Genomic DNA, 24,987 nt, shown 5'->3' with positions numbered 1-24,987 from the left:
AAATCCTGAAAAATATTAAAGAACAGGGCAGAAGTGTATGGAACAGAGTCTAAAAGAACAATGCACAGAATCAAAGACTTGGTTGTTTGGAAAAAAAATAGTGCAGACTGGCAAACCCTTTGTCAACTAACAAAAAGGAAAAAAAGCAGTAAAATTGCTGGTGAGGACCAGACAGAGGGAGGCAGATTTCTGAGTTTGAGGCCAGCCTGGTCTACAGATCGAGTTCCAGGACAGCCAGGGCTACACAGAAAAACCTTGTCCTGAAAAACGAAACAAAACAACAACAACAACAAAAAACAACAAATTTAAGATGAAAAAGGAAAGTAACACCACAAGTTACTATGATATCCAGACATTCAATTCAGAGTACTTTGAAAACATATATTCTAAAAATCTAGATAATCTGTATGAAATGGATACTTTGATAATTAACTGCCAATGGTAAATAAAGATTACATAATCTATTTATTTATTTATTTAATTTTATTTTTCTGGCAGTTTCTGCACATAATCAATTTAAACAGATCAATTATTTCTGAATCTTGAATCACTAATAAAATATCTTCCAGTATATATACCCTCCCCCACACACGTAACAACAATTAAAGAAAAACGAGGAGGTGAATTTGAATGAAAGCTGAGGTGGTAAGATTTGGTAAGGTGATAAGATGGGAGAGAGTAAAGAGAAGGGAGACATTATGTCAATATAATTGCAAAAAATAAGAAATATATATAGTTTTAAGAAAAGCCTGAGATCAGATGGATTTACTTCCAAATTCCACCAAGTCTTAAAAAAGAGATAACAGAGCTGAGTGTGGTGGTACATTCCTTTAATCCCAACACTTGGGAGGCAGAGGCAAACCAATTTCTGTGAGTTCAAGGGCAGCCTGGTCTACAAGTTCCAGGACAACCAGGGCTGTACAGAGAAAACCTGTCTCTAAAAACAACAACAAAACAATACAAAAACAAAATCAAAGAGTGTAAGGGGGTGGGTGGAGACAACACCACTTCTCAAAGTGTTTCATAAAATATAAGACAGAACACCACAAAACCACCAAACAAGGCAAATCTTACCCAGACAGTTAAACCAGACATAAGAACAAATGAACCTCTAATACTACTTTCCTTGTGGACTAAGATGCAAAATTTCTCAGTAAAATTCTTGTAAAGTAGATTCAAGAATTCAAAGAAAACATACAACATCTACCAACACCCATTGGGGTACAAGGAAGGCAGTCTTAAGAGGTAAGTTTATAGACCTGAATGCTTACATTTAGAAGAAAAGGCGTCAGGTTTCTCAAAGAGCTTAATTATGAACCTTAGAAAACCAAAAACAAGCCATACCTCCAAACCAGTACACAGGAGGAAATAACATCAAAGAAGAAATGAATAAAATAGAAAAAAATGTTAGTGTGACCGTGAGTGAGTTCTTTGAAAAGATAAATAAGATTGATAAACCCCTAATCAAATTACCCAAGCCCTCTATTGAAGAGGAATACAGAGAGTCAATACCCTTGTCTCTCTCCTGATTGGAGGGAGAACAGTTTGGAAGACACTGTTTCCTTGTAGTAATTCACCACCTCTGGCTCTAACAATCTTTCTGTCTCCTCCTCCACAGAGACCCCTGAGCCTCGAGGGGCGGGGTTTGATGATGACACCTGGTTCAGGGCTGGGGGCTCCACTTGGTCTCCACTCTTCTTTTATTGTTTTGGTTTTTTTGAGAGAGGGAGGAAGACAACAAGAACATGAAGTTGAGTGGGAATGGTCTAGGAGGAGTTGGGAAATAAAGGTAGGTATAAAGAGAGCACATTGTGCTGAAGAAGCATGCTTGCTAAAACTCTAATTGACTTAAATGACAATGAAGAGCTGGGGGTTTTTTAGATAAATATACAGAATAGAAGACACAGTTATGATTATTCACTAGGCAAATGACTGATATCCAGAATTTAATAAGGAACTCAAAAGGTAAACATGAACAAACAACACAAACAATCCAAATAAGCAAGACACACTTCTCAGAAGAAGATGTACACATGGGTAAAAAGTATATTTTTAAAAATTCTTCGTCTTGGTAAGCAACAGGTAATTGCAAACAAATATGAAAACATGAGATATCCTATCACTTCAGTTAAAAACTATGGTTAAAATATAAAAAAATAATAAATGTTGGCAAGTATGCAGCTACAGGAGACCTCTTATATTCTGAGTAGAATCTAGGATTTATGGGAAACAGAATAGAGATTGCTCACAAAGCTGCAAGTCATCAGGACAGCCAAGGCTACAGAGCCAAACCCCCAATTCAAAACCTCTCCACTCCCACTAACAAAGTTGCAAATAGAAATACATAGAATCCAACTATTCTACAGCTGGGCATATATCCAAAGGAGATAAAGTACCAAAGATATATGCATTCCCATTTTTAATGCACCACTATTTTCAATATCTAAAATATAGAATTTTTGCACATATCCTTCAGTAAATCCAGATTACAAAAAAAAGAGAAAGGAATTCTGTTCTTTCAAGTAACACAGATGAAACTTGAGATCTTTGAGCTAAGTATAAATAGCCAGACATGGAACAAACATTACATATTCTTAATCATTTTTGAAACCAAAAACCAATCTTTTTTTTTTTTTTTTAAAAAATTTATTTATTTATTATATGTAAGTACACTGTAGCTGTCTTTAGACACCCATATGAGGGCACCAGATCTCATTGTAGATGGTTGTGAGCCACCATGTGGTTGCTGGGATTTGAACTCATGACCTCTAGAAGAGCAGTCAGTGCTCTTAACCGCTGAGCCATCTCACCAGCCCCCCCAAAAACCAATCTTATAAGTGCCTGGACTGGAACAGTGGTTACTGAGACTAGGCAGGTGGGGTGAACATGTGGAAAGAAGTTTGATATAGGTCACTAAAGCAAACTTGGAGTCCAGGAAGTACTTTTAGTACTTCTCTAATCCAGTAGGGTAACAACAGGTTAAAAAAATCTCAAAATGACTAAACAAAAAAGTTCTCAGAATCTATAACATATGTAATTATTGTTTCAGATAAAAATGCTTATTGTCTTGATCTAATTTCTTGAGCTTTTATGTGTTAGTGTGTGTGTGTGTGTGTGTGTGTGTAGACCTACCAAATAGCCTCTCTACCCTTTGACCTGATTTGCACATTGTATACATGCATTAGATTGTCATAATATACTCCATAAAGATATATGAACATGTCTTCGGTAGAAAAAGTTGGGTGAGCTGGTACATGACTGTAATAACAATACACATGAGGATAGAATTGGGGGCCAGCCAGGGTTAGATAGTGAGACAATGATTTTATACACAGAGAGAAGAGAGAGGGAGAGAGGCAGAGGAAGAGAGGGAAAGACAGAGTGGGAGGGGGCAGGCATGATGATGCACCCATTCAACCTTGGTAGTACAGACACCGAGGGAGAACTGGAAATTTGAGACCAGCCTGTACTGTAAAGTAAGACCATATGTATAAGGTACAAAGTCATATTATGATTTACAAACATAACAAAATAATTAAATCAAGTTTATTAATATATGTACTACCTTAAGTCATTTTTATGGTGAGAACATTTGAAATTTAGTCTCAGCAGTTTTGGAATGCATAATAAACTGTTAACCACGTTTGCTGTTGTTTTTGAGACAGGATTTCTTTGTGTAGACCTGGTTGTCCTGGAACTTGCTCTGTAGACCAGGCTGGCTTTGAACTCACAGAGATCCATCTGTTTCTACTTCCTGAGTGCTGAGACTAAAGGCATGCACTACCACTGCCAGGAAAGAATCTTTAAAAAAAGAGGAGCTGGTGATATGGCTCAGAGGTTAAGAGCACTGGCTGTTCTTCCAGAGGCCCTGAGTTCAAGCCCTAGCACCCATACTTACCACTCCAGTTCTAGAGGACTTGACACACTCATGCAGCCATGTAGGCAGAATACCAATGTGCATAGAGATAAATTTTTTTTTAAAAAAAAGACAAGAATAAAAGACAAAACAACAACAACAACAAAAACAATGAAGACTGAAGTGGGAAACTCCAAGGTGTATACCAGTATTTGTTATAAAGTACAGTCAAAGTGAATTCATCCCACAAAAAAAAAGTAACAGCACAACACTAGAAAACTGACCATCCAAATCACCAAGTCAATAACCCAAAGAATAAAAACATATGATAAGAGTTTTTGCACCTGGTATCAACTTTTATTATTCAGCTAGTTTGAATAATACTGCATCATCTTCTGTTCCCAGGAATCCCTTTAAAAAAAAAAAACAAATGGCATATATTATCAGAGCTGTGATTAAAAACCTAACACATTATAAGTGAATAAATTGATGGAATTGCATTGCAAAATATTTTACATTGCCAAGCTATGTACCAGGATTCCCTTCCCTAGATATTTTCCTTAGAGAAAGTCTTACAAATGGACATCAAAAGACATTTAGGAGAACACTGACCAAAGTTATGTTTCTTTAACCATTTTAAAATTTAGATTTGAAACAGTATAAGGAAAACCCAAATACCTCAGTGTAAGGGGAACACCATACCCTGAAAGAGATAGTGTATGTTGAGTAAATAAAAACTTATTTCATCATAGTTATATGATGAAATATCTCACAGCAACGAAAGTAAAGTACTAGAGTTACACAGACCATCATGGATGAATTTCACAAAATTCTAAGTAAAGGAATCAAGGTATAAAAGAACACATATTTCAGGTTCACAAACAAGAAAAATAAAATTTGTGTTTGCATTTGTTGAAAGGAATGATATTATTATTATTAAGGTAGAAGAAAGCCGCTGAGCTGGAACTGACCAGAAAGCCACCTCCTGCAGGACTCTCACCAAAAAGAAGGAGCCATGGAAGTTTCCAAAGGAGGGAAGCAACCAAGTCCTACCCAGCTGTGATTCCTATGTACTGCAATGCCAGCATGGCGGCAGAACAATAACTTTCAGTAGAGGCACTCATACCTTGGCAACAAGCAATAGTTAAACCTCTAACAAGGTTTAAACCCTGCTCAATAATAGGGAAATTGTACCTGACACTGGAAATCTAGCAAGTGACGTCATGGATCGTGGAGGAGAACCTACAACCATCCCTTTACTAAACCAGTATAAGCCATAATAAGTACATTTTAAAAATTTATCCTTATACACACAAGTAAGGGTAGTCTTCACCACCCTTCATCAAGGAAAAATTCTCTTTGCAACAGAGGGAGACCACTGTAGAAAGCCACAGCCAATCAAAATGCTGAGCTGTGGAGCCTAGTCCCAATGGATACTCTTTTTTTTAAGAATTTTGTTTTTTTCTTTTAAGGTGTATTTATTTTATTTATATGAGTACACTGTCACTGTCTGGAGACATATCAAAAGAGGACATCAGATCTCATTATAGATGATCATGAGCCACCATGTGGTTGGTGGGAATTGAACTCAGGGCCTCTGGAAGAATAGTCAATGCTCTTAACCTCTGAGGATCTCTCCAACCCCTCCTCCCCAACAGATATATTTATAATACAATTCCTGTACCTAAGGCTCAGGTAACATTGATGACAGGAAGGGAAGAGATTTGCTATGAGATTGTATCCTCTAGAAAAGTCAGAAGCCACATCTATAAAGTCTGAACAGGATCTGAACAAGGCATGAACATGCTAATGTGGAGGGCAGGAAAAGGGTATGAAGCCTCAACACAAGACAAAGAACTACAGGCAAGTAAGGAGTGCTGAGGGCAAGAGAAATAGTCTTCTTCAGGGAACAATAGATTAATTGGCTATACAATACCAAATGGTCAGCCCCGCAAACATATACATGCAAGTAGCATTCTATGGACTGAGCAGATTGTATTTAGGAATATGTATCATACAATAATAGTTAACAAAAATGAGGGCCCAAATTTGAAAGCACAGAGGAATGTATGGGGGAGTTTGGAGGGAGGAAAGGGAGAAAGAGGTTATAATTTCAAACATAAAAAATAATTTTTAAATGAGGGGTGATATGATTGTCATTGAAATAGGATGGAGGTCACTTCTTAGGAAGGGGAACAACCTGTGGTCAGAGTAGTGGTGGCTTCAGAAGGTCTGAGCAATGAATGTCTTCTTTTCAGTCAGAAGAGTCCATACATGTGGGTTGGCTCTATTCCTTCCACTACAGATACAAATTTTATTCACTCTTTCTCAAAGTTTTGATGACATGTCTAGATTTTCCTGGACACCTACATTTGCTATTTCCTTACTAGGCAGCCAGCAACAAAGAACACTTACAAAGGCTTGAACCCTTAAAAAAAAAGAGGTTGAGAAACCTTTAAACCTTTACATCCTGAAAGCAGCAGGGAGACTCTGGGATACAAAAGAGCTGCTGTAGGTACTGCTGTCAGCGGCAGCACAGAGGCAGAGATGAGTCAGTCACCTCTGATCCACCCCTGACAATGTAATGACAATCAGTCTCAATGCAGGAACAGGAAAAGGTAAAAAAAAAAAAAATCTTCATTTGAGGCCTTAGAGATTTCCATTTTGGAAGCACGGGTTCAGTAGCTCTGAATCAGGGTTCTGAAGGCGGGACAAGTGCATGCTTGTATTGGTGGGAGCTGTTGGATGTTGAGAAATGGGTTCCATGACGACCAGATGACAGAAAAGGGCTACCTACACAGAGTGGAAATGCAAATGAGGAAACTGTCCTATAATCACCTGGCACATGTGTTAAGCCACAAGGCACAAAATAGTGGTTATTCACTCTGGTCATTATAGGTGCTTCTGATGAGCTGGTGGAGGTGCTCAGAGTTCACATGTCCCATTTCCTGAATGATGGCCTAACTTCATTTTTTAAAGCTCTCTTTAATGGTACTTTCATAATATGATTTGCTTTTCACAAAATAAAGAAACAATGCTGGGAAATCTGTAAGCTCTGTGAATTGTTATTTTTAGGATCTGTAGGGGGAAACCTCATTCCAACAGCCCTGAAAACAGCCACTCCTGGCCTCAATCCTCTTCACTGAATCTCCAGTCTTTCACCTTCCTCCTAATGTTTCTCTGGAATACCAACACTTTGGATGAGATTTCTTCCAGTGGGTCTGCTCAGGACTACTGTTGTATTGAGATGTCTTTTAAGTTGAAAGTTGTACCCTCCTTTACCTATTGACTCCCCCCACCCCCATAAAACTAAAATGGCAAAGAGAACAGGCCAGGGTAGGAAAACCTAGGTAAAGTCAGTACCCTTCCATTATCCCTGCCCCCCTGCCAAAATCTTGAGCACTCCCATATAGGAAATACAAAAACTCAGCATGCAATTTTCAACATGTCCTATTCAGGGTTATGTCTGAATGCATCAGCAAGAATTGGAAGGGCAGCCTGTTCTTAAGCAGGGAAAATTATGGTTTAAGATAGTCTGGCTTCCTTTGTTGCTACACAATACTATACAGTACTTCCATCATAACCTTTTTGTTTGTTTGCTTTTTGAAACAGAGATTCTCTGTGTAGTAGCCCTGGCCATCCTGGAACTTAAGTCTGTAAACCAGGTTGGCCTCCAACTCAGAGATCTGCCTGCCTCTGTCTCCAAGTACTGGGATTAAAGGTATGCACCACCACCACTGGCAACCACCTTTTAGTCAGTTTCGAAAAGAAAATAAGCTACTTGCTTCATGTTGAAGAAATACAATGAGAAGATAAATTGAACACAAAACCCATGGTTTCTGGTTTAAAATATTTTTATTATTAAAAAAGTACAGTAATCAGACAGAACTTAGTATTCAAGCACACAGCCTGGCCCAGAAGCTGCAATGGTAGCATCCCATTGAGCTCCATCAGAGTAATCTCTGGGTAGCCATGCTTACTGAGGCAATTCTCTTCAGGTATGCGACAGACTTGTCTATGAGAGATTGCTCAACACCATACCTAAACAGGAACAAGTATAAAATGGAGTGAAAATAGGTGCTGCTCTAAAGCACTAAGATGAGGAGGCACAAACAGAAGAGTCATAGAGACTAATGTGGAATATACTGCTTTATAATTTCTTTAAAGAATGACAAAGACCCAATAAATCCCTTCACTGCAGGCTCCTTTCCCCACCACAAAGAGAGTCAGCTTCTGGTGCTGCTCTCCTGCTGTGACCTCCTGTCAAAAACAAGGATGGCCAGCACTAGGGACTTGATTCCCCCTTTATTCAGAAATACAATGAAAACAACACTATACAACATAGTTATAAAAGTAAGGTCCAACACAGCTATTTGTACAGACCCTAGGAAACATCTACTGGAAGGGAAGGAGAATTTGTTAACAAAATAGTTATCTCTTCCCTTGCCCCAAACCCACCACCAGGAAAAAAGAAAGAAATGGAAAATGATAACTGGTGTTTGGAAAACACCTCTGTAATTTCCCTTCTCTCCCAGTCAACACCCAACCCAACCATCCCACCCACTCCCCTCCTACCTTGACTGTTCAATGTACAGTACGCACAGAAAGAGAAATTTTAACAGGTGGAACAAAACTGATCAAAGACGGAAACCCTTTGACAAATTGTCTTTGTGCTTCTGACAAAGTCTATGTAATGCAGTCCAACCAGAGTAAGAAAGGGGGAAAAAAAAACAGAATTTGATGATGACGATGTACTTTGCCTCCTACTATTTTAGGTCCTCAGATGTTTCGAGTCTGGAAACAGTTGATAATCCTATACTTAGAGGATACAGGGAAAGTGAGAGTAACAGAACAAATAATCTTGCTTCCAGTGGCCACTCTTCATTGATCTTTTATTGACTTCATTTTAGCTGTTTACTAACAATGAGGCTAATCTCCTTTTCCATAGGATACATATAGGGTACTCTAATTATCATCATAGTAATGATTATAATACTTTCTTACTCATTTAGAGATTACATATTTTTTAAAACATCTATTAATAAGAAGCCTCACAACACTCCTGTGAGGTAGATATGTGGATCCCCATTTCGAGATGGGTTAATAGAGGCACAGAGAGGTGATGTGACTTGCCTAAAAACTGGGGAAAATAGAAGAGAGGCAAATCAGGGTACCACCCAGTCGCCAGAGATCCATTTTCAGTAGAGAAAAAGACAGTGCTAAATGTTTCTTCAAATTAGACCCATGCAGCTGCTTTCTCTTTGATCTCTTACATGGGAATTAACATACTATGGAGGATCGACATGTTCCCTTGGTTTATTCAAGGCTAGGTCAATCACTGATGGTTTCCTTCATGTATGAGAAAGCATTTGGCGACTAGGATAGAATTGAGAATACAGATTATCTCTAATTTAAGAATCTTGTAGATAATTCTGTTTCAAAGAGTTGAATTTTTAAAAATGTTACTATCATGTACATAAGCACCGGGTTCTAGTTGATTGATTTTTCTCATGGATATACAGGATAACATGTAAGACACTGTTAATATGTATTTCATCAGTATTAATATGGATTTCAACAATTAATAAATGACAGAAGATAGAGCTATGGTCCTTGCTGATAGAATGGAAAGATATGCAGATAACTAAGGAGTAAAGACAATGATATAGACTCATAGAAATCATTATAAAGATGATCATATGTAGAAATGTTTATATATAAAACAATATATGCATACATTTCTTTGTTCTACTGACTGAGAAGGACTTGAAGAAATAATATCCCCAAAGTAGCAAACATACACAGTACCTACATCTTGGTTTCTGATACACTTCTTCAGTAAAAGGAATTAGAACTTATTGACGAAATGCCTGATTATAGAATTGTCCACCATAAAACAAATGCAAGATAAGCCTGGAACATCTTGCAACACCAAAAATTAATCATGTGCTGAAAAAAATGGGGTATGTAAAAAAGACTTCACGATCAATTCAAAAAAGCTCCTAATAGTTAAAGCTACAATTTGGGCAACAAAATAAAAGTTGCATTGGATTATAAGATAAACTATAAAATAAATATCAATGAGTCCATGTTGACAAAAATAAACAATTATGTAAGTAAATAAATGGCGGGGAGGCAAAGCTCCCATGCAGAAGAATTGCAAAATATTTATATGGACGCTTGCTCTCAAGGACATGGTGCATAACTCACCATTTTTATATGTGTAGGCCGAGCATAGTATGGTGATAGCAAAAAGGGTATAGGGGAGAAATCCCATATACACTATCTTAGCCATGTGACTAAGGATAACATGAATAATAAATCACAGAAATATGATGTTATGAAAATAGTAAATCACTCATGTGGTTGTTTGGACCCAAATCCATTAACCCATTCAGGTAGATTTTTTTTTTCTGAGACAGAGTTTCTTTGTGTAGCCCTGGCTGTCCTGGAACTCACTCTGTAGACCAGGCTAGCCTAGAACTCAGAGATCCACCTGCCTTTGCCTCCCAAGTGCTGGGATTAAAAGGAAAATGAATGCTACCATGCCTGGCATTAAATTTTTAAATGAGAAAATTTTCTTGAGAAGAGTATCAAATAAATCCAAACTGAAGAACATACTCCAAGGTCCTTGATAACAAAGAACTTCAAAAAGCTATCACAGTGAGAATAAGGAGCTGTGATTATTAATACAATGTTGTGTTTTGAAGGGGATATTAAAACAGAAAAAAAGAACAGCAGATAAAAGCCAAGGTAGTCTGACTAAAGCATTAATTGCAGTTAATATTAACATATCAATGTAATTTCACTGATTGTAACAAGTGTACCAAACCAATGTAAAATGTGGAGTAAACAGAAACTCTGTTCTACCTTCACATTTTCCTGAAAATCTCAAAAAAAAAAAGAGTTGCAACATGTAAACTTTATTTAAAAAGAAATTCTCTCTACAAACATTTGTGGGTTTGTACATAATGAACTCCACTAAGCCATCAAACCAGTTTACATTGCTTACACTTTACAATGCAATCATCAACATTTCTGTTCAGCTGTCAGATATCACCAGAAGGAGAAACTCCACTACAATAAACTCCTGAATATTATCCATCCCTACCAAATTTCCATATCCGAACAAATGCCATCCTAACAGTCTTTGGCTGTTGTCAGCCCATTACACTTAGTTTCACCTCTGATGTTAACCAAGAAAAGTGCAATGGTTTCCCTTCTATCCCACCGTCTAGCTAACTTTTATGTGCTTTTGGTGCAGTAATTCTGCACTGTACTGTTTGAGTTCCTTTGCTTTGCGAAGTTCTCTTAACGGTGACACATTCGTAAAGATTTTATTTGGAACTGGAATGAGTTTTGCCATTTGGGGACAAAAAGAGCCAAGAGAATATGGTTAGAATTGGTTCTTGGCTAAAGATAATGGACAAAGCATTTGCAAAGTCTATTATGACTCTGCAGAAACATACTTGAATAAAGGCTCAGAGATGCTAGGAACATCAGTATCTGGGATCCTCATTTGATCACCCTTATGAGTACTATAATTCCATACTGCTCATTAATAAACATATGTCTCAATAGCCTAAAGTCTAAGCGGCACATGTCAATTCCAAAGTCTGGAAAAACAAATTTAGGATCCAAAGTGGAACAATAGTACGCAACCCCTTGGACTCTGTTCTATAATATTGTATCAACTACTTAGTCAATTACAAGCTTAAGCCCATGTATGGTAGTAATATACATTTATCAGTCTGTCTTACATTGTGGTCCCCATTAGTAGACTAGCCCTAGATATTGATTAGTGCTTGGTAATTAGTATACAGCCTGGAACTTGTATACCCAGAGTCAGGACAAATCCCTTACTGAAGTGGTAATAGTAAAACCTACATGTCATGTTAAAAGGTACAAGGAGGCCTTAACTTATGGAGAATTTATGCTCTGGGAAGACATTGAAACTTGAAACAAGGTAAATTAAAACAAATCCTGAATTATCAAAAACTGGGACTTGAAACACTGTGTGCCCGGTGTTAAGTGGCCATGACCATAAGCACACCCTACTTACTTTGTCACCAAATATATATGAATTTTAAGTGACTTAAAGTTTTCTGAAGTATAACATAAAATTGGACAAATATTGCAACCAATCACATAACTTTTTTTCTTTAATTTGGTTTACTAGTGTGATCCCTGGGAGAAGGAGTATACAGGTCTATAAGGCCTCAAGGAATTATCTGGAGAAAGAATCTGACCCGTATTTGCCTCATCTGTAAAACGTGAGGGATGGGTAGAAGTAGACAGGACCCCTTCTGGATGGTAGAATTTTAGGTTTTAGTTAGAAAGTACAGCCACAGGAGGTAGTAACCTAAAGTGTTCAAGCCAGAACATTTTGAATATCTGCCAAGAAATAAAGGTTTCGTATGAAGAAAACCTTTAGGCAAGAGGCTGCGTCCAATTCTACTAATACAAAGCCCCTCTCCTTTTTCCCCAGGAGAGGAAATATGCCACAAGGAGGTAGATATGAGGTCCAGGGCCAGGAACAGAAGATTTTATGCCCCAGAGAATATTATGAACAGTCTGATTGGGCAACCAAATGTATATTATGCATTCTGCTGTTATGTCTAATTAAAATAATTGGCTTGGGAATTAATAGCAGTTCTAAAACATCAAAAATGCTTTCTATATGTCAGTGTCAGGAAGAAAACCTTTTCCATCCCATTAGAAACAAAAGAACAAATGCCCAAAATGGCATGAAGTAAACAAAATTCCTTTAGTGCAACCCCTCACCTCTCTATAACGTGCTCAGTGTGCAATTTCTCATCAGGTAATACACTGAATGGTTGCTTTATGTAAACAAAAGAATAAACAGTACAGTGTAGCCCATCAAAGGTGCTGTTTCGACAGGCTGCCCTCTGGATGAGGTTTGGGATTAACAGCAGTTCTAACACCTTATCTGAGTAATTGTTCACAGGGTGCTCCCAGGTCTGCTCTTGCCTGTCACTGCCCACATATTTTCCTAGAATACTTCTCCCTACTGATCTATCTTTCTGTGCTTTGAATATTTGTCCAAACTTAACCTGAAAAGAATGGAATTGTGCCATAAAACCTTTCGTTCTAAAGGAGCATGAGGAGGAAAAGGAGGTCAAGGAATCCCTTCATTGCTTTTGATGAACTTCAAAAGAAGGGCTGGCACGGTCTGTAAACCAAACTGTTAAGAACAAGTAAACTGGATGTAGAAAACCTTCAGGGTTAGCATGAGACTCTGTATGTCAGACTCAATTCTCTGTAAATTTGACCAACCAACTCTACTGTTATGCCCCTTGTAGCTACAACTTTGAAAGAAAATCCAGTTTAGGACATTGCTAAGTGACATTAAGTACTGGTTAGAGTATATAGGAATAAAATCTTTAGAAAACAAAAGAAAACTGGGGTGGGGGGAGCAGCGGATGTTTGTTCACAGCCTTGAGTTTGATTCCTGTTTTGTTATTGTAGGAAAAAAATGTCTATAATATAGCATGAGGGGTCAGGGAGGGCAGCCATGGGCGCCGCACTAGAATTCAACCCAGGAAGAGGTTGCAAAAACTGAAGTCTAGACAGTGGAGAGATGAAAGCGGAATATGAAGAGCCGCATGGGAGACCAGCTAACTTGTTTTCCAGTCTCATTAACCTGGCTCAGTAGGCTGTTCGAACCCCTATTATGGGGGCAAGTTGTAGTCAAAGAGGCAAACTTAGTTATGACTTCAGCACACACTCAGGAGACTGGTGCAGCACGTCTGCTGTGGCCTGTGATATTCACATGGTGTCATGACGCCGGCGGTGGAGGGACAAGTGGTCAGATCGAGAAAAACTGCGGTTGCAGTCTGTGCACCGGAACGGCTTGATGCCCGTGTGCTTGCGGAAATGACGAGTAAGCTCATCCGAACGAGCAAATTTCCAGGAACAGCCGTCCCAGGTGCACTTGTAAGGCTTCTCTCCTACAGGGAAAACATGGTGATATAAAGGTAATCAGGAGATGATTGGCTACCAGAAAAATTACAGAAATACATAATTTACATTTATAGCAAAGCTTCAGTCAAAAAGCAAGACAATCACCTTGAAGAAATGCTGTTAGTCACCTTTTAAAGTAATTAGTTTGACAAACATCATATTTCATGTCTTCTACTAATCTGATGATATGTACACACTATGGAGCTGGTTAAATATAGCTAACTAGCATATGCATTTACTTCACATATTGGTTGTTTGCTTGTTTGTTTGTTTTTGTGGTGAGAAACTTAAAAATTGTCCTCTTCACACTGCTATTTGAAGTTCCGAAGTTAGGTTGAGACAGTGGGGTGGGGAGAACACAGGCTCTGAATGAGTCATTGAATTCTGCCTTTACCATGCTAACCCTTTAGTAATCTCTTTAAGTAATCCCTTTCCCCTGGCAAAGTCTATTTTCTCAACTCTAAACAGAGGCAAAAATATCTCACAAGGTTGTTCAAAACATTTTAAAAGGGAGACAGTAGAGGCTAGACATAGGAAGGAGAGGCAGGAGGAACAAGTTTGAGGCCAGGCTGGTCTACCTAGTTGAGTTCCAGGCTAGGCAAGGCTATATAGTAAGACACTCTCTCAAAAGAAGGAGGAAATATCCCCAAACAAAAGAAAACCTAGATTGCTAGTAAGCAGTACAAACTGAACCATATTAGTTACATTTCCCATTTCTGGGACCAAACGCCTGGCAAGACATGTTAGGGGAAAAAGGGACTTATTTTGGCTCAGTTTGAGGGATGAATACAGTCCATTATGGCAAAGTAGACATGTTGGTGAGAAGTTCCATTAAGTCAGAGCTTGGTTCACATCTCTATAGATCAGGAAGCAGAAAGAGTATAGAAAGTGGGTATGAACTTATAAGCCTACCTCCCAGAGATTCACTTCCTACAGCTAACCCCCAACTGCCAGAATTTCCATAACCTCCCCTAAACAACACAACTAGCTGGAGAGCAAGTTTTCAAACATGTGAGCCCATAGGCTGAATTCTACATGCAAACTGTACCAGAGATCCAGGTTGCTGCCACTTTCTACCCTACCGTACTATTATAGCTATGTTATCTCATCTGATACTTCCTAATGAACAATCTGAAATACAGCCATCTGCAATAAGAACGGGTGACTCAGTGGAAAGAGCACTCAGCAAATGCTTGCTTCTGTGTAAGGTCAGAAATTCATACATGAAAAGGAATGGGACAGTTGTCGAGCCCAAGTATTTTAGATAGCTCCATGCTCAGTCTTAAGGTTATAGCTGGGTTGTATCATGAGACATGCATGCTCAGGAAAGGAAAATGGGGGTGAGGGGAGTAGTATAAGAACTACCACAGCACAATCCACTTATATGTATAGGTCACATACCAAACACTTATACACTCAGGATAATGGCAACATCAACACACTGAAATGGAAATTATAGAAAAATGATTAACAATGAGAAAAGTGAAGATGGAAGGAGGCCTTTTTTATTACAATCACTGTACTGCTTCAATACTTTAAAATCATTATGTGTATGTGTGTGTGTGTGTTATCTGTATATGTGTATACATTCACAATATCTATAGTATATATCATATGTAACAAAAAATAAGCCATGAGTGGTAGTAAACATATGTAATCCTAGTACTAAAGAAACTGAGGTAGGAGGGTCAAGAATTTGAGGCTTAACTGTGTTAAAAGTTAATTAATTGGGGTTAGAGAGATGGCCCAGTGGGTTCAAAGCACTAGCTGCTCTTACAGAGGACCCAGGCTCAATTCCCAGCACCCAGATGTGTCTCACTACTATCTATAACTCCAGTTCCAGGTGGTCTGATGCCTTCTTCTGGGCTCTGTGACACCAGACACAGACACAGCATATAAACATACACATGGGCAAAATACCCATACATATAAAATGAAAATAAATAAGTCTGTTTTTTCTTGGGCTTTTTTCTAGACAAGGTTTCAATGTGCAGTCCTGGCTATTTTAGGATTCACTCTATAGACAAGGCTGGTCTTGAACTCAGACATCTGCCTGCTTCTGCTTCTCAAGTACTGGGATTAAAGCTGTGTACCACTACCACTCAGTCTAATTTTTTTAATTAAAAGAAATAAGCTATATGAACAAATAGTCACTGTGATTTAAGTGTATATCATAAATCATAGTAATATTTGTTTTTTCCTTAACATGCTTCTGTTTCTTATCTACTGTGAGTATGTATTTTATCATCAGAGACGAGCAGTAACATAGACACAAAGTATAAGCAGAGGAAGTGAGGGACCTGGGTGGAAGAGGGAATGGGGAAAGGAATGGGGGGACAGTCAGGAACAGGTGTGGGGAGAGACAGGACAGAGCCAGAGGGCCAGGAGAATGGAAATATGCAGCTGGGGTTGGGGTTTCTCTAGGAAGTACCAGAGACCTGGGATGGGGGAGGCTCCCAGGAGTCAATGAGGGTGACCTTAGCTGTGACTCACAGTATTGGGGATATGGAACCTGAAGAGTCCACCTCCTGTAGCCAGGCATGAACACCACTGGAGGGATAAGGACAGCAACACACCCACGATACATTCGACCCCAAATTTGTCCTCTTTAAAAGAAATGCAGGGAGAAAGATAGAACAGAGACTGTAGGAATAACCAACCAATATCGGGCCCAACTTGAGACCCATCCCATGGGTAAGCACCAATCCCTATTAATAATAAATAGTCTGTTATGCTTGCAGACAGGAGTCTAGCATAACTGTCATCTGAGAGGCTCCACCCAGCAGCTGACTGAAACAGATGCAGACTCTCACAGCCAAACATTGGAGCAGGGGACTCTTACCGAAGAGTTGGGGGAAGGATTTGAAGGAACTGAAGGGGATAGGAACTCCACAGGAGACCAACAGAGTCAACTTACCTGGAACCTTGGGGGGTCCCAAAGACTGAACCACCAACCAAAGAACATACACAGGCTGGATTGAGGCCCCTGGCATGTATGTAGCAGATGTGCTGCTGTTCAGTCTTCATGTGGGTCCCCCAACAACTGGAACAGATGCTGTCCCTAAAACTGTTGCCTGTCTGTGGAATCCATTCCCCAACTGGGCTGCCTTGTCTGGCCTCAGTGGGAGAGGATGCATCTAGCCCTAAAGAGACTGGATGTGTCAGGGTTGGGGACACCTACTGGGGGCCCCACCCTCTTAGAGGAGAGGGGTGGGAGAGAGACTCTGTGAGGGGGGACTGGGGGCAGTAATATGGATGTAAAATGAATGAATGAATAGAAAAATAGATAGATAGATAGATAGATAGATAGATAGATAGAGAAAAAGATTATATCAGTCTTTGTTCTTCTATCCCTCCTTTCCCCATTATAAAGCTTCCAAGGCATTTACATCTTTACAGTTTTAATTTCTGATGGCAATCAGATTTTCATCATTTTTTAACTTACTGCTGGACACCTACTAACCTTCTCCTAATTAATTGTACAGCTGTTAGATAACTGGACAACAGAATGGAGTCTAGCCTGACTCACAGGTTTGGAGTAGTACTGGGAAACTATTTGGCTGATTAAAAAATGTTAGTTACTGATCATTTCAATAATTGGAAATTTTTGCATTAACCTCTAGGAAGACTGACACACACCTGAATGTTTTAAGACTAAAGATAACTTGAGTGTAGTAGTACATACCTTTAATCCCAGACCCATGAGGAAGAGACAGGGTGATCTCTGAGTTCGAAGCCAGCTTGGTCTATATACTGAGTTCTAGGCCTCTGAGTTTGAAGCCAGCTTGGTCTACATACTGAGTTCTAGGCTAGGCAGGACTACCTTGTCTATCTCTCTCACCAAACAAAAGGGAAAAGACTGAAAGGTTACACATGATTATTAACATCTAGAAAGGAGAATGGGATTTCGGAGAATATAGGGAATATAAACGGTTTTTTTTTTACTTTTATTCAATATAGTAGTAGCCCATCTCCACACTTCACAACGTTTTTGCTATGTATATAATTTATTATAACTGCTCAAGGAGTTCTCCTAGGAATTCATTTTCACTACACTCAAATGAATAATCAATCACCTTGTTAAAGTACTGCCACCATGTGGCACTTTCGGCTCACTGCACCCTGAAGAAGTCTATCTTTCTATTTCAAGATCTTTGCCTTTTATTGTGGTTAAAGATGCTTGTGTTCAAACTAAGGTCAGTGTTATCTAGATATACACCAAAACCCGATGAGGACACATCAGAAAAAAAAGCAAGCAAACAAGCTACAGGCCAATAGCCTTGATGAACGTAGACACAAAAATCCCCAATAAACTATTTTCCAACTAAATTAAATGGCACCTAAAAAGAACAAGGCAAGATTAACTTGATTTCACTCTTGGTGTATCAGGATGGGTCAGTGTACACAAATGAATAATGTAACAGTATATAAATAGGATCAAAGATAATTATCCAAGGATAATTTCAATAAATGTGGGACAGGACTCAGATATAAGTCTTGAAGAAATTAGGAACAGGAGGATCACATCTCAACCTGATAAAGGCTATATATACCGTAAGCATATAGCCAGTATAATACTGAATGAAGAGAGACTGAAAGAGCTTCCTGTATAAAAACAAAACAAAGATGTGTACAAGCCCCACTCCTCTTAAATATACTTCTGAAATTTTATGCATGGCAATAAGGTAAGACAAATAAGAAAGAAGAAGCAAAGGAAGAGAAAGAAAGACAGGCTGAGATGGTTCAGTTGCTAAAGGTGCTTACTACCAAGCCTGACAATCTGAGTTCATTCCCCAGAATCCATACGGTGGAAAGAGAGAAGCAAGTCCTGCAATTTGTTCTCTGACCTCCATATAAATACCTGTGGCACAAGTGCCTATCCAACACACAAAATAAATCAATAAATGTCATTTTTAAACTAACAAACCAGGGCTGGAGAGATGGCTCAGTGGTTAAGAGCACTGACTGCTCTTCCAGAGGTCCTGAGTTCAATTCCCAGCAACTACATGGTGGCTCACAGCCATCTGTAATGGAATCAAACGCCCTCTTCTGGTATGTCTGAAGATAGCTACAGTGTACTCATATACATAATATAAATAAATATATCTTTAAAAAAATAAAGTAACAAACCTCAATCACAAATGTCTAAGATTATTCTGAAATAAATCTAGCCAAGGAGACAGAAGACCAAAAGATGGAAGACTAAATATGAAAATTATAAAACACTGAAAAACAACAACAACATGGACAGATGACCCAGTTTCTTGAACTGGCCAAATAAGTATTATAAAATGATCACATTTCTGAAAGCAACTAAATGTAATTCCAATCACATTCTTCAAAAAAAAATATAAAGAAAATCTTGAAATTTATATTAAACCACAAAAGACCAAAATAGTCAAAACAATCCTAAGAAAATATCTAATGCTGAAGGTTGTTGTGGATTGCCCTGGTACTACTAGTATTTTGATGTTAATTCTGCTTCCTCAAGAGGGACTGCCCCTACAAGAAGTGATCTTGTACTCAAGTGATTTCATATGAACCTTCTCCTCCTTTTAACTGGTCAAATAAAGGCTTGAGCCTATGACTGGGTAGTGGAAGGAAAAGGTAGAGCTGGAGGTTTTAGAGAGAGGGAAGACAGGAAGGAGGAGAGGAGGAGATGGAGGAAAGAGAGAGGAAGAGGAGGTAGAAGGAAGATGGAGCAGAACCATGTGGCCTGGAGAAGCCACAAGAGATCTCATAGCTGGGGACAAGAGTAGTGGTATATCTGCCCAATCTAGGCCTACATGTTATAAATATTGTAACAGAGTTGTGTATTCTTTGCATGGGCTTATTGGGGTTGGACATTTACTACAACAGAACGTACTATAAAATTTGATTTCAAAACATACTACAGAGCATTAGTAACAAAAAACAAAACATAGTACTGGTATAAAATCAGACACTCATACCAACATTATAGAATAAAGAATCTAGAAATAAACCACACATCTATAACTAGCTAATCCTTGACTAAATCAAAACAAACAACCCATACCAGTATGTTTTGGTACAAAGGTTATGTGCCTAGCTGGTAATGCTAGGAGTGACTGAATTATGAGGGTCATGATCAATGCTTAATCCATTCATGTTCTTAAAACTCTGTATCTTTTGTACACCACCACAGGTGAGCCACTTTCTTCCACCATGATGCTCTGCTTCTTCAGAAGCAATGGAGGTAGGTGGCCACAGACTAAAACCTCTGAAACCAGGAGCCAAAATAAATCTTTCCCCCTTAAAGTTGGCTTGCTCAAATATTTAGCTACAATGATGGGAAGTGTCTAATATACACATACTGGAGAATGTTCATCCTGAAACTGTGCTGGGAAAACTGTCATATCCACGTGTAAAACATTAAAAATATATCCTTAGCGCTCACTAAACAACACTCAAAGTGGGAGAGAAATTAGTATCAGAACCATCTTTTTGAAAGTATTAGAGGAAACTATGTGAAATACTTCAAGATGTAGATATAAGCAACAATCTCCTCAAAATGACTCTAATAGCTCAGGAAATAAAATCAAGATTCAACCCACAGGGTGAAAACAAATTAAAGCGCTTCTGCAGAGTAAAGGGCCCAGTTAACAAAAAGACGTTAACAACCTATAGAATGAAAGAAAACCTTTGCTAGTTATTCATATGATAGATGATTAGCATCCCAAATAGACAAAGAACTTAAAATAACTAGTTAACAGCAAATGAGTAATTCACTCTCTAAATGAGAAGATAATGTGAACATAGACTATTGAAAAAATGGGATACAAATACTCCAGTAAATACATGAAAAAAGATGCTTAGTTTTTACCCATCACCGATACACAAAAGAAACTTATATTGAGATTCAACCTCAGCCTGGTCAGAAGGGCTATAATTAACAAATAAATAAGCAAACAAACAAACATTCCTTACATAGTAGCTCTTATAATCAACCAACCAACCAACCAACCAACCAACCAACCAACCAACCAATCAATTACAATGTGCTGAGAGGAATATGGAGAAAAATGTTTTCTTATATATTGTTGGTGGAAAAGTAAACTAGTCTACAGAAAACAGGATGGAGGTTCCTTAAAGAAAACAATAAATTGGGAGGTGGAGACAAAAGCATCCAAAATTCAAGCTCAGCCTCATCTACATAGCAAGTTTTCGGGCAGACAAAACAAAAACCTAAGGGGCTGGTGATGTAATTCAGTTGGAAAAGTACTTTAGTAGCATGTATGATGCCTTGAGTTTAATACCTAGCACTCACTGCAAAACTAGGCACTGCAGCATACTTGCTTGGAAGGGACCAGGCTTTCTGTTTTGCTAGACAGTTTTTTTATGAAAGTGGTTTTTGGATAGGAACAACACAAAATGGCAAACCTCATAAGTGATCTTCTCCTCCTTATAGTTTTTTGTCTCTTTCCCTAGGCTCATCTCTCATAGCATGTATGTATGTGTTGGAGCTAGAATACTGGGAGGCAGGGGCAGGGGGTCGGGGGGAAGTGCAGACCTGTATGGATTCTGCGGTGAGCTTTCAGGTGAGAGCTTTTGGTGTACACTTTGCTGCATCCTGCAAAGTCACACTGATGAATCCGTCTTCTCTTTAAGTCAAGAGACTCTTCTCCCTGCATGTGGCCCATTGTCGCTGGTCTAAGCAAAGAAAGAGAGACAAGACCAATTACAGTGGTGCTATTTCACACCATCTTATCATATATGCAAATTTTAATGCTAGATCTCCTGGAGAAGAAATAGTTGGAACCCTGTAAGCCATTCTTTGAACCAGGCCATTCTGCTGAGAAACTACAGCTCCCTGAGAAAGCACTGGAGGTGGTAATTTTTCCTTGAGTACTACGTTGTCAAACAGTGTGAACATTTCACTTCAACACGTGCCATTCTTGTGCTTAACAAAATACATTTTTCATACAACATGCTTTGCTAAATGCAAGCTAATTGCTTTCAAATCATTTTAAGATTAGAAGACCAGGCTATTTTAAACTTATAGAGTAAAAACACTACCAAACTATAATTTATAGGAAATTAAAACCCTTTTTTTCAGGGCTAGAATTCATGATATATACAATTAGAATGTAGCTCTATTATAACATGCATAAACATGCACATGTATGTATACACACTTGCATAGCTCTTGGGAAAAGCAGTCTGTCATTTATTTTCTGCAATCTTTTACTATTGTATTCTGTTAATTTTACCTTCATACATGTATACCTGCATGCACATGTACTTGACATGCACATGTGTGCACACATGGGCATGTGCACACATGCACACATGCACACACACACACACACAGAGAGAGAGAGAGAGAGAGAGAGAGAGAGAGAGAGAGAGAGAGAGTACACAGAGAGAGAGACAGACACAGACACAGACATAGACACACACACACACACAAACACACACACAAACACACACACTTTAAGTACTCACTCATGATGAAATCCCTGCAGATTCTGTAAGGCTGAAGAGCCACTCTCGATTGCACTCTCATCACTATCACTTGGAAACTCCAGTGGACACATGGAGGCGGGGTCAACTTTGACTGAAAACAAAGGAGGGGAGGGTTACTGTAGACCAGGATCGCAGATCTCTATAATCATTTTCAGGATTCCCAGTTTGGCCCATATTACGAAGAGGAAGTAAGACAGAAAAATCATTCAAAAAGAAAGAAGAGAAAGCAGTAGCTTCTGAACATTTTTTTTTAGCATAGGAAGAGACAGAGGTATCTTTGAAAGGAGGGTAGCTGTTCTTCTAGTGAATTTCCCCAGGACACTAAGTGTGATTGATCCATCTCTAGGCCTCAGGCTCGTGAGAAAGGGGCTACAGAAAAGATGGCTTCAATGATTCCAGGAGGCACTGAAGTCTGTGACTAGTTCCCTGTCTTGAGAAAAGTGCTAGGGTTATCCCAACATTTGTAGCACTAAAAAACTGATTATAATACCACACATATAGTGACAATAACTATGTCAAACCATGTCAGAAGCAACGGACTTTCTTTGATCATTTCTGATGTAGAAAGGGAATTGTGCTGAATTCTGAGCTGACTTCAAAAGTTAACACAGGAGAATCACAAGTTCAACATCTACTTGGGCATTATGTTTTAAACCAGTCAGAGCAAATTAATGAAACTGTATCCCAATTTTTAAAAACAAAAAAAGCGTTTTTTTTTCTTTTATTTTGTTTCATCAAAAGAAGGCTAGGGGGTAGAATGTAGTAGTAGAATACTTGCTTATTATGTGTAAGATGCTCAATTCAACTAGCAGTACCACAAAAGTAAATAGACAGACAGATAGTAACATATGAAACTTCCAGGAACCTTACAGCTTGCTCCACTAACGCGGTCTGTGGTGAAACAATTGCTAGGTAGCCCTGTGGTGGGTGTCTCTGGATAGTGTACAGGTACATCGTTAACACTGTATTCTGGGAACTTCTAACTCGGTTAGAAAAGTACCCTCATAAATCAAATAAAATCTTAAAGTAATCAAAACTTAAAAGGAAGTATGACTATACTGCAGAGACTCTTAGAGCTCAGGGAAGGTGTGCTGAGTGAGCAGAGCTACGTGTGCCCAAGTATGGTAGTGATAGGAAGGTTGAGTTTTCTATCAAAGCTTTTCTACCTAATGGCATAGAAAAAAAACCCAGTACAATAATCTAGGAAGTCTCAGGGACACACGGTATGTTAGTGACTGTCAACTTTTTGTTGTTTAGTTGTAATTTAACTCAGTGTTCAGCTTTTGCATTTTGCTTTAAATCAGCAATATTTTAAATATACTGCTTTAAATGATTTACCATTAGATAATAGTATATGAAGGAAAACCCAGACTATTTCACTCAAGAATATGCATCCCTGTTTGAGAAACGTGGTCTAAAGGAGATCAATTATATGTTCTTTCATGACAGGGTCTCCTTATGTAACCCAAGGCTAGCCTGGGATTCACAATCATCCTGCCCAGCCTCTCAAGCTGTAATCTGAGACTACAAATGCGTGCCAAGACACATAGTCCATTATACATTCTTAAGCATTATATAGAAATTATTTAAGACACTTTAAAAATGATAATTAGGACAATTCCCCTTTGGAACACTGTCCTTCAGAATTGCAAATGGTGCAAAGAGACAAGGCAGGTTGACTGAGGAAGAGAAGATCTCTGAAGGTGTGTGACTCAAGGAAGCAGTAAACCACTTGCTTACCCGATCCAGCACTTTTGCCGTCTCCTCCAATAAGTGGCACAGTAATGGCTGCAGGGCTCCCATCTGCAGGCAAACTGGTATAGACCATCGGCAAAGACTGAACCACCAGCGGGATTGTCTTTAGTCCACTCATCTTATTTGGCAAACTGACTGAGGGGATGGTGTGAATCACATGTAAAATCGGCTGCCCACTGGTCCCCTGAGAGGAGGCCAGGATAGAGCCTGGAGTGAGAACAGTAGGAATGGCTGCTGAAGTAACTGTGTCAGCTGAAGTAGGCACCATAATGGCTTGAGGTGCAGTCGGTGGCTTGGGAGGGCGGATTGGAGCTTGCAGCATGCTAGCTGGCTGGAGCGGAGCCTTCGGTTTGTGAAAGGAGAGATCAACTGGTTCCACCTGGGGCATGTTGAAATCACTCTCCAGGAGCTCTTCTGGGGGCTCGATCTTGATATCATTAAACAGAGCTGGGTTCTCCATTGGGCTGGCAGCCAGGAATGATGGAGAAGTCATATTTCTTCTGTCTGCTCTCACAGAAGGATCTCTGATCGGAACAGGACCAGTGGCCTAAAACACAATGACAAGAGGAGACAGCCACCATTGGTACTCTAAAGAGACATGGGAACAATGAAAGAAAGAAAGCTCCACTCTCATGGAAAAGATACACGATGCTGAAAGAAATGAAACAGTAATGCACTAAAGAATCAAAAGGAGAATGTTATTAAGCACCATTGTTAAGTACAGTGGTATCGTACAATTGATAAAAATCTTTTACTTAATTATTCACAATCAAAGATCTAAAATGAAATTCAATTTTAACTTGAAAAATCCAATAAAAGGATATCCATTTAGGAAACAGCTCTTCATATAGAAAGAAAAAGGAAGGAAGGAAGGAAGGAAGGAAGGAAGGAAGGAAGGAAGGAAG

At 38.9% G+C, this 24,987-nt stretch overlaps 1 protein-coding gene across 2 annotated transcripts in view; it reads right to left on the bottom strand.

Annotated features, from left to right (window-relative positions):
• Positions 1-13,645: 13,645 nt before the first annotated feature.
• The window catches only part of Klf8 (Kruppel like factor 8), a 21,877-nt gene continuing 10,535 nt past the window's right edge, over positions 13,646-24,987 (bottom strand). The window contains exons 2-5 of one of the 2 annotated variants that reach the window (XM_028781999.1): positions 24,068-24,629; positions 22,307-22,418; positions 21,372-21,511; positions 13,646-13,827 (exon numbers count right to left, since the gene is read on the bottom strand). In XM_028781999.1, the coding sequence (XP_028637832.1) occupies positions 13,646-13,827; positions 21,372-21,511; positions 22,307-22,418; positions 24,068-24,629 (996 nt within the window). The remainder of the gene's footprint in view (positions 13,828-21,371; positions 21,512-22,306; positions 22,419-24,067; positions 24,630-24,987) is intronic. The other variant, XM_028782000.1, reaches the window with a different exon arrangement.

Source organism: Grammomys surdaster, unplaced genomic scaffold (genome assembly GCF_004785775.1).
Source record: "Grammomys surdaster isolate TR1022 unplaced genomic scaffold, NIH_TR_1.0 654, whole genome shotgun sequence".
Classification (NCBI taxonomy): domain Eukaryota; kingdom Metazoa; phylum Chordata; class Mammalia; order Rodentia; family Muridae; genus Grammomys; species Grammomys surdaster.
This window is presented reverse-complemented; position numbering and strand designations above follow the sequence as displayed.